Source organism: Rana temporaria, chromosome 5, assembly GCF_905171775.1.
Source record: "Rana temporaria chromosome 5, aRanTem1.1, whole genome shotgun sequence".
Classification (NCBI taxonomy): domain Eukaryota; kingdom Metazoa; phylum Chordata; class Amphibia; order Anura; family Ranidae; genus Rana; species Rana temporaria.
In genome coordinates this window covers 109,000,904-109,011,842 of record NC_053493.1, presented here as the reverse complement: position 1 = coordinate 109,011,842, position 10,939 = coordinate 109,000,904, and the positions used below count along the sequence as shown (strand labels likewise).

Here is a 10,939-nt window from a genome sequence, read left to right as displayed (position 1 = left end):
TAAAAGAGGATTGCTCAGAGCTGGATTAACTCTTTGTGGCAAGACTGGGCACAGATGATAGGAAATCTTTTACTCTACATTGTGACAGCAAGAAAAAAAAAATTGGGGTTTACATCCACTTTAACTATTGCTAGTCCCTACTTTGAAAAAAAAAAAAAAGCACAACTCAAGGTCCACTTGGGCTGCCATGAAACTTTTTGTTCCAGGTAGATTTTATACCATATTGCACTTGGCTTCTATCCAATAGAGTGTACTATCCACTTGGAACAGTTATGTTTTATTGAACCGACAAGTTGTATTGCATCCTATGCTTTCAGTTGTTCACAGTTCCAGTTTGGTATGCGACTAGCAAAATCCACTAACCAAGTATTGGTTGGCAACAGGCTTGTTTAATAAAACGTCTGAAGAAAAAATATTGAGTGCAGAATCAATTACATTTCCTAGTGCAGTATGGAATGCATAATTAGGCTTGTTCTTCAGACACAATGATAAATTAGAAGTTATATGCTGCTTATGATAATAAAAGACACAGATATTCTTCCACACTCAGATATTGTAGATAATTCCAGGAACCTTAAAAATGGGCACATTTATTTCAAATGGACCGGATGACATTACTGAACAATAAACACCATCTTAACAACACTTTCCCTTTAGAACTTCAGTGTGCTGACATATATGTTGTCCGCAGTGTTTTTATTGAGTGCTTTTTAACACAATTGTACATCAGCTGCTCAATATTCTGCTCAAATATTTTACAAGCATTCTTAAATACCCAGTTTGTTCATTTAGAGAGTCCTTAGTGGGGGAACACAGTCTAGTTATACACAGTGATTCTTACTTTCAAATGTCATATATAAAACTTTGTTCCCTGGAGCATGCACCCACCTTGAAAGACTAAAGTACAAAAAAAATCAAATAAAAAAAAAAAAGGAAAAAAAAAAAACTAACACTAACCAAAGTCAGTAGGAGGCAACAAAAAATTAAATTATAATCCCCCGCTGCCCTAAAAAATAAAAACACAAATATTGATACAAGGCTTCCAAACAAACCTCTATACTATCACATAGTCAACAATTCTTGCACAGAAACTAAAAATCCCAAATATATCTTGGGGGAGTTCAAGTTAACAAAAGTCTTAATAAAAAGGGACATACAGTATTTTGTCACAAGGTGTAAAAGAAGAAAAAAAAAAAAAAGCCAAAAAAGCGCTATTGATGCACTTAGTGAATGTGCTTGCTCAGGTCCACTGCAACAAATCCTATGTAGCGTATCTCTTGGTCCACTGTCTGGCCATTCTGTCATGCTCGGCTCTGTTGGTCATATACTGGGTGGCGATGCTTCCAACGAGAGGGTCCGCTAAAACAGAAACAAAACAAATTGTTGTTACTTCATTTATAAAGCTAAATTTAGTTGAATATGCATACAGTGGAGAAAATTATTATCGGCGTATAACACTCACCCTAACTTTAAGAGGGAAGTTTCAGGGAAAAAACTTTCCACAGCCCCCTGCACAGGACACAGACTCCCATTCATTATAAAGCCCCCCAGTCTCCTGGATCGGCATTGCCAGCATACTCTAAAAATGAGAAAACATCACTGCCAGCCTCTTCTCATACACCGCTCCTCCTGTGTCACTGTCGAAGCTTCTAAAAACCTCAATTAACAACGCTCTTTCGTGGACCTGGTCATGTGACTGCTCTCCTCTGCTGATTCATTGACGGTCACATGACCACTCTCCTTCTACAACCAAAAGCTACACTTGAGGAGGCAGAGAGGGAGGAGGAGAGCGGTCATAAAGAGCGGCATTAATGGAGGTATTTAGAGGCTTTACATTGAGGGTGGCACAGGAGGAGTAGTGTATGAGAAAGGACTGGTAGTAATGTTTTCTTAACTTTAAGGTAGGCTGGCAGTGCTGTCCCAGGGCCAGAAGAGGCGGGGCAGCCGGCCTAACACCCCCCCCCCCAATGGGTGGCACCCGGGGCGGACAGCCCCCTGTTGGTAATAAAAAAAGAATATAGGTGTATAACATGCAGGCACAGTTTACCCTCTATTTTTAGGGGAAAAAAGTGTGTGTTATACGCCAATAAATAACAATATTTGATCCCTTGCAGATTTTATAACATTTGTATCACATCTGTTTTCTGGATTTTTGGTTGATATCCTGTCTCTATCATTTAAAATAATAAAAAATTATTAAAAAAATGCTAAAAATCATAGACCCTTCATATCTTTGTAAGTGGGCAAACTTACAAAATCTGCAGGGTTTCAAATAATTTTGTTCCCCACTGTTCAAAGGTTAAACAAAATGGATACTGTTATAACTATGAAGGCATTTAAAGTGCATGTAAAACCCAACAATAAACTTCTGTTATCCTATCAAACAGGGAAATCACTAACTTTACAAAAGTACATCTTGTTTTCTCTTGTAGACTGCATTCATATACTGATAGACTTGATCTGCTCTTATGTCAAATACAGGCAATTCTTTTTTTCACAACACTGTACGAATCATTGTCATTATGCTTAACAAGACTGTCGTTTTCCCCATTGTGCACTCAGTGTCATGGGGGTAATCACATGTAGGTGAGACCAGAAAAGAACATATTAAGTCATAAATATAAACACAAAGAAATAGGTTACAGTTGTATGACCTAAATTAGAAAAACCTCATTGAACTGGTTTACTTTAATGGAATAAATACATCTTCTTTTAAGTATAGTGAATTGTTTTTTAGGATAGACATGTAAAAACAATGTAAATAATCTTGTCTTATGTGTTAAACATTTTTTAATCCTTTATTTATAAAGTCTTGCAAAGACAAAAGTACAATACATTTCTATGTAGATTTAGAGTTAGTTAGGGCTAATAAAGTATCATGTAGCCCAGGTTCTGGGCAGTGTGAGCAATCTCATCTGATAGGAATAGTCATGAATAGCCACAAAGGTAACATTTGTTCCTACGGTAACTTCTCCAGAAAAAGGTTTAAAGTACCCTGACTCTGAATTTTTTTTATAAAAATGACAGGAAAGGGGTGTGGAGCTGTAGATAAAGGTTGGAAATGAAAGAACATAAGTAGGGGACTGGTGTGGAGAAGAGAGGGGCAGGGGGTAGGTGTTTTGCGGTGGATTGGGTTGGTGTGAGGTTACTGGTAATGGTAGGAACTTGAAAAAATAGGTATGGGGGGACAATGAGAGGGGGTGGTAAGCAATGGGTTTTGGGTGGGACAGAGGTAGGAGTAGAGAGGAGCTGGAATGGTAAGCCTAGGAAGGTGAGGGTACTAGTAGGAGAAAGCTGGGGTAGGCAAATTATGAAAGGGGTAATGGAAGCAGGTAGGGAGATGGAAGAGACAATTGATTCTAGTGAAAGAGGAGGTTGGTAAACTACTAGCGCTATCTACTCAACCGTAGTAAGTGGGGATACAGCTAATGCAGGGAAAAGTGCCACTAATAGAAGTGACAGAGGTGCACTCCATGGTAACAATACAGGAATTTTTTTTAGTAGTACTGAGTCAACTTTTCTGTGGTAGAGAAGTCGGGAACAACTGAGCACCATAGCACCTAACCAATTAGCAGAAGCAACAGAAGATGCATTGGGGCTGGTCAGACAAACAACGGAGAAAGAACAACTCTGAAAGTTTTTTAATACAAATGTGAACAGTGGTCTTCCACTATTCATCTTGTTTATAGAGATAACCTAGGTTTGTGTCGGATGTACAGGCTGGACTGGTGTGCATCAAGCTAAATATAAGTTGGTTGAAGAGCTCTTGTAAAAACCTCTTATGCTTGCACTTTTCAAAAATATGAATGATCATGCATTTATTGGCTTCATGCACATAGATGGTAGAAAGCATACAATTCCCATGCTCTGGACCTGGGGAGCCACAGGTGGCGCACACAGACAGCCATAGAAGTGAATGGCTGTATACATCAATGCTTTAGTGAATCTGTATAAAAATATGCTTGTCCATAGGAGTTACTTCTTTACGCAGAATTTAGGTAAACTAGCCAAAGTAGGAGTGATGCTATATAACGGATACAAAATGGGAGAGAGAAACATGGTTTAGGTCTGGCCACTGACCTGCAATACAATAGAAACAAGATATAACTGTGATCAGATCCCAAGAGCTTGTACATACATATATTCTACCATGTGCTAAAAGGGTATGACCACATTAACACTAAACATACTGGGTGGACCCTGCAAACCTTGCAATAAAAAAATAGGAATATTTAGTTCACATACAGTGTCTTAAAAAAGTATTAATACCCCTTGTGGAAGAAAAAGAAGAATACATGTGAAAAAAGATGCTCTGGTCAGATGAGACCAAAATTAAACTTTTTGGCCTAAAAGCAAAATGCTATGTGTGGCAGAAAACTAACACTGCACATCACCCTGAACACACCATCCCCACCGTGAAACATGGTGGTGGCAGCATCATGTTGTAGGGACAAGGAAGCTGGTCAGAGTTGATGGGAAGATGGATGAAGACAATTACAGGGCAATCTTAGAAAAAAACCTGTAAGAGTCTGCGAAAGACTGGAGCATGACAACTACTCTAAACATACAGCCAGAGCTACAATGGAATGATTAAGATCAAAGCATATTCATGTGTTAGAATGGCCCAGTCAAGATCCAGACCTAAATCCAATTGAGAATCTGTGGCAACACTTGAAAATGTATGCTCACAGAAGCTCTCCATATTGTTTTTTTTCTTTTTTTTATTGCAGTTTGCTTGAAAGGGTATAGCAGTGTGCAGAGGGTTCATCCAGTATTTTTTGTGTTAACATGTGGTCACACCTCTTTAGCACCTGGTAGAATATATGCATGTACAAGCTCTTGGGATCTGAGCCCAGGTATATCTTGTTTCTATTGTATTGCAGGTCAGTGGTCAGACCTAAACCATGTGGCTCTCCCCCACTTTGTGTCTGTTTGCCCCAGGTTGGCATTGTATCCACAGTAGCATTTGCAGTGGCAAAGCAGAGTAGGTCTGGCTAAAGAGGGATTACTTTGACGCAGTAGGCCAGCTTAAACATGTATTGCAATATATGTGAACTAAAATATCCCTATTTTCTTTTATTGCAAAGTTTGCTTGGAAGGTATAGCAGTGTGCAGAGAATTCATCCAGTATTTTTAGTGTTAATGTGGTCACACCCTGGTAGAATATATGCTTGTACATGCTCTTGGGATCTGAGCACATGTATATCTTGTTTCTATTCTATATAACAAACACAATAAAATCGCTGCTCCTACCTTTATTTTTATAACCACCTGATACTCCAATAAAAAACTTGGTACTATTGGGTGTAGGACAAACATGTATTCTCCTCCCCCCACTGCAATGTTTAGTGGTAACGACCAATCATCAGGCACACGCACTATGTAGGGAAGTGTGCCAAGCCCTGTGCAAATATTGATTCTCAGAAAATCTTAAAAAAAAACGCCTGCTTTTACAGCAGGAAGATAAAACTAATTTGAATCAATCCTTTTACATAAAGGAGAATTTAGAATTATATTTATTATACCATGATGATAAAAAACGTACAGCTTCTTTTTACTTTACAGCTTTTTGGTATTATTCATTAAATTACAAAAACCTATTAAAAGTCACTGATGAAGAAGGAAAAGGTGCATGAGGGCCTTGGCTGACTTGAGCAAATAAATCATTCATAACCATAGTGTTCAATTTATAATCTCGCCCAATAGAATAGACACAAGCCACATATTAGCTTCTTTAATACTGCCCTGCAGGGTGTCCCCTGAGGACAAAGAGATTAATCACTGTTAGGTCAGAGGTATCAATCATCAGATCAATACCATCATCATTTTACATCTATTTTATTGCCGAACGGCAGCTATTTACATGCATTATGCAAGCCGCAAAATGTAGACACACCACAGAACATCAAATACTGAGATACACTGACCTGAAGACAAAATATTCCCCCATATAGACTATGGGCCAGATTCACAGAAGAAGTACACCGGCGTATCTACTGATACGCCGGCGTACTTTCAAATTTGCTGCGTCGTATCTTTAGTTTGAATCCTCAAACCAAGATACGACGGCTTTTGGCTTCGATCCGACAGGCGTACGGCTTCGTACGCCTTCGGATCGTAGGTGTAATACTTTGGCGCCCGCTGGGTGGAGTTTGCGTTGTTTTCCGCGTCGGGTATGCTAATTAGCTTTTTCCGGCGATTCACGAAGGTACGCGCGGCCATCGCATTCTCTTACGTCGTCGCTAGTCGGCTTTTCCCGGCGTATAGTTAAAGCTGCTATTTCGTGGCGTATAGATAGACGTGCCATGTTAAAGTATGGCCGTCGTTTCCGTGTCAAATTTTTAAAAAAAATTTGCGTAAGTCGTCCGTGAATAGGAAAGGACGTAACTCACGTCTACGTTCAAAAAATTACGTTGGTGCGTCACGCCCCCTACCCGATCATTTGAATTAGGCGGGCTTGCGCCGGAGGGATTTACGCTATGCCGCCGCAACTTTACAGGCAAGTGCTTTGTCAATCAAGCACTTGCCCGTAAAACTTGCGGCGGTGTAACGTAAATGCGATACGTTACGCCGCCGCAAATGTACCAGAATCTGGCCCTATGTATATATTTCATTTTAACTTGGGGCAAAAAAGCTTTTATTTAAATATATCCTTAGTAGTCACAAAGGATATTGCCTCGTTTCCACTGAGCGGATTGGTTCGGTACACTTTTTTGAGTGTTTCCATTATAAAAACGGCCCATACCACCGAACCATACCGCACCATTCTGGGTTCTGCTTCAGATGTGAGGCCATAGAAAATGGTACAGTTCGGTTAGGGCGGAGCTACAATACATTTCACTGATTGGCGGACACGCTAGGCATTTTTTCTAAACCCTGTATGGCCCATGACGGTCCGACTTGCAGTGGAAACGCTCACCAGAATAGACCAGACCATTCTATCCGTTCCAAACTGTACCGACCCGAACCGTTCCACTCAGTGGAAACGAGGCATTAATGACTTTGCAAACCCACATATTAGTTTGTAAATGTAGTAGTAACACCATCCCCATGATGCATATAATCTGGGCAGAAAGCTGAGCTGGGGGAGGGACCAAAAAGGTCCACCCACTATAGCCTGCCTGTAGAAAATGACAAGAGGGGGCGGGTACAAGACCAGTGACCCTGCACTAGAAGAGACAGAAGCAGTGACTGGTCTTATTACAGGTAACAGAGGGACAGTTTAAGGATTACTGCACCGATCTGGAAGAAATACACAAAGATTTAAGAAAACACATGCCTGTTGATTTTTCTTCAATATTTGCTTATCCAGGAGCTCAGCTTTAACAATACTAGAACTTGTAGATAAGACAGTTTCTAAAGATCTAAATTACATTTCATTTCAGAAATGAACAGTATAGCATCTGTTTCTCATAGCACAATGCTGATATGTTGGTATTGTACATTTCATTAATTAAGTAGTGCATACTGAGGACAGAAAAATACAAATGACAGCAAAATGGAAGAATAAAATGAAGTTGTAAAATAAAAGCACTTTCTCCTTTATGACAAATCATTGTCTTTTTATTTTACATTGGAATTTTTAAGTAGACATAGTACATATTTACTATTATCAATGATTTCTATTATTTCAGCATAGGCAGGGCAGAAAGTAATGGCTTAAAGCGACAGTAAAGGTTCAGGTTTTTAAAAAACGAAAAAAAAAAAAAAACCATATACTTACCTCCACTGTGCAGTTAGTTTTGCACAGAGTGGCCCCGATCGTCCTCTTCTGGGGTCCCACGTCGGCTTTCTTGGCTGCTCCCTGCAAGAGCCAACCCCCCTCTGGGATGCTGTCTCCCGAGGGGGTTACCTTACGGGCACGCTCCCATGTGATACACTCAGCAGCCATACCCACCAAGTGTATGACTCGGCCCCGCCCCCCAGCGTGCCACGTCATCGATTTGATTGATTGACAGCAGCCAATGGCTGCGCTGCTATCAGTCAATGAAATATAGAAAGAGGGAGCACTCACATTGCCACATCCATAAATTTGAGAAGAAACAAAAAAAGGCACTCAGTTACCAAAGGCCGGACTTTACAGGCATAGACAAACAACGGGGAAGTAGAAAACATATACATTTTATTAGGAAAATACATATATTCAAAAAAGTGTTCAAGATTGAAAATCACATAGAATGATACAGATTGTACAGTGAGCCCTTGTGCATTGACGCGTTTCTCCGCTTGGCTTCTTCAATAACGCGATCAAGGTTCACAGGTGTGACAAAGAGAGAGAACGAGTCTCGCTGTCCTATAATGGACTACGTCTTGTTTGAAAGATATCCAGTGGCCGAGGTGTTAGAGAGAACAGAATCCAATATATGGAATGATTAAAAAAAAATGTATGGGAATACACCTCAAACGGCTGATTTTGCACTGGAATTCAAGGATTATTTGGCAAAGACAAAAGAACGTTTAATGTCGCAGGGCATACAATGACTGGCCATCTCAGGAGATCCGAAGTCCAAAAAGGGACTGCATCAACGTGGGTATCAATGGCATATATTAACGCCCAAGTACACACTTCACCCAGTCAGAAAATGATCTGCTCACGCTGATCTTAAAAAATTTCTTAAAAGGGGCATGAAGACATCACAGGATATATAGCAAATGGCCATATAGAGAGATCCGGAGTCCAGAAAAGGGCTACAAGAACGGAGCTTGTGGGTGTTAGTGGGATATACCGTATTTATCGGCGTATATTGCGCACTATTTTGCCCTGAAAATCAGGGCAAAATCGTGGGTGCGCGATATACGCCGATACCCGCCACGAGTTTGAATACTGCGCCGGCATATACCGAGCGCAGTACACTCGTGTATCTTCGGGCAGTCTCGGCGCCTCACACGCTGACGTCCTGAGCGTACAGGACGTCAGCGCGAGAGTTGCCGAGCCTGCCCGACGATACACGAGTGTACTGCGCTTGGTATATGTCAGCGCAGTATTCAAACTCGGCGCGGGAAACGAGCGGGGAGGACGCGAGGACGCCGGACCCTACGAAGAGGACACCCGAAGCCGCAGGACGCCGGGACCCGACGTAGAGGACACCCGAAGCCGCAGAAGGACGCCGGACCCGACGAAGAGGACACCCGAAGCCGCAGACGGACCCGACGAGGCCGCCGATGGACGCCGCGCAAGACACCAAAACTAAGTACAAAAAAACTTTTTTACACAGGATTCACGGAAACTTTAGGGGTGCCCCTGGGAGACAGCCTGTCACTGTACGCTTGTGTACAGCGACAGGCTGTCTCCCAGGGGCACATCCGTGTTTTTCACTACTGATATCCCTCCCTTACAGGACAAGTAAGGGATTCAAATCGCCTAGGTGTGAATGAAACCTTAAGGCTTCATTTCCATGGACGTTTTTACAGCCACTTTCTTTAGCCTTTTTTACAGCTTAAAAACGCCTGTCCAGGTTATTTATTTATTTATAAAAAAAAAAAAAAAAAAATTTGAGCTGGAGATTAAAAACGCAGCGGTAGCGTTTTTGGGCATTTTTGAGCGTTTTTTAACGTCTGCCGTTTTTACAGCTCTACTCTGGAGCTTCAGAACGCACTGGTTCTGGTTTTTATTTTGCAGCTTAAAAACGGCTCAGCCATCTACAGCTCAAAAACGTCATGGTGGGCATGAGGCCATAGACTAACATGGAGAGCTGTTTTTAAGCTGCAAAAAATGCTCAGAAAAGTGGCTGTAAAAACGTCCATGGAAATGAAGCCTTATACTTTCTTGTGATCCACACCCCATTGCCACACTGCACACCCAGGCAGATGACACCACTATTTTATTATTTCAGTTTCTGCAGCTTATTGTGTAACCAGCCTACTCAATGGACAAAAAAATTATAAATATGGCAGGAGGATAAAGAGATTTTTAATACAGCTTACCTGTAAAATCTTTTTCTTGGAGTACATCACGGGACACAGAGCGGCATTCATTACTATATGGGTTATATGGAGTACCTTCAGGTGTAGACACTGGCAATCTTCAAACAGGAAATGCCCCTCCCTATATAACCCCCTCCCATAGGAGGAGTACCTCAGTTTTGTAGCAAGCAGTATGCCTCCCAAAATGGTCCTCAAAAGAGGGGTGGGAGCTCTGTGTCCCGTGATGTACTCCAAGAAAAAGATTTTACAGGTAAGCTGTATTAAAAATCTCTTTTTCTTTATCGTTACATCACGGGACACAGAGCGGCATTCATTACTATATGGGATGTCCCAAAGCAATGCTTACAATGAGGGGAGGGAGAACATCTCCAAGACAAAAGGATTTAATTTAGAGATATACTCAAATCATAATAAATCCAACTTATTTGAGAAAAATAATCTTAAATTTTAAATTTAACTCAAAAAAAGAGGAGCCCCCGGAATCCGAGGGTCTCAAACTGCAGCCTGCAGCACTGCCTGCCCGAAGGCAGTATCAGTATTCCTTCTTACGTCCAACTTGTAGAATTTTGTAAATGTGTGGACAGAAGACCAGGTTGCCGCCCTGCAAACTTGAGCCATAGAGATCTGGTGGTGTGCTGCCCAGGAGGCGCCCATGGCTCTAGTAGAATGAGCCCTTAATGATACTGGAGGAGGCAACCCTTTCAAGCCGTAGGCCTGAGTGATCAATTGCTTAATCCACCTAGAGATGGTGGACTTTGCAGCTGCCTGCCCCTTCTTGGGCCCATCCGGTAGAATAAACAGCACATCTGTTTTCCGGATCTTCTCTGTAGCTTTAAGATAGGCCTTCATGGCCCTGACAATATCCAAGGTATGCAGCAACCCTTCCTTTCTGGAAGTAGGTTTAGGGAAGAAGGATGGTAATACCAAATCCTGGTTCAAATGAAAACTGGATATGACCTTCGGTAAGAAGGAAGGATGAGGGCGGAGAACGACCTTGTCCTTATGAAATATAAGA

General features: G+C 41.4%; 1 protein-coding gene across 1 annotated transcript in view; it reads right to left on the bottom strand.

Annotated features, from left to right (window-relative positions):
* Positions 1-551: 551 nt before the first annotated feature.
* The window catches only part of LOC120940252 (ubiquitin-conjugating enzyme E2 E2), a 292,835-nt gene continuing 282,447 nt past the window's right edge, over positions 552-10,939 (bottom strand). The window contains exon 6 of the mRNA XM_040352988.1: positions 552-1,359. Coding sequence (XP_040208922.1) covers positions 1,262-1,359 — 98 coding nt within the window. The 3' untranslated portion in view covers positions 552-1,261. The remainder of the gene's footprint in view (positions 1,360-10,939) is intronic.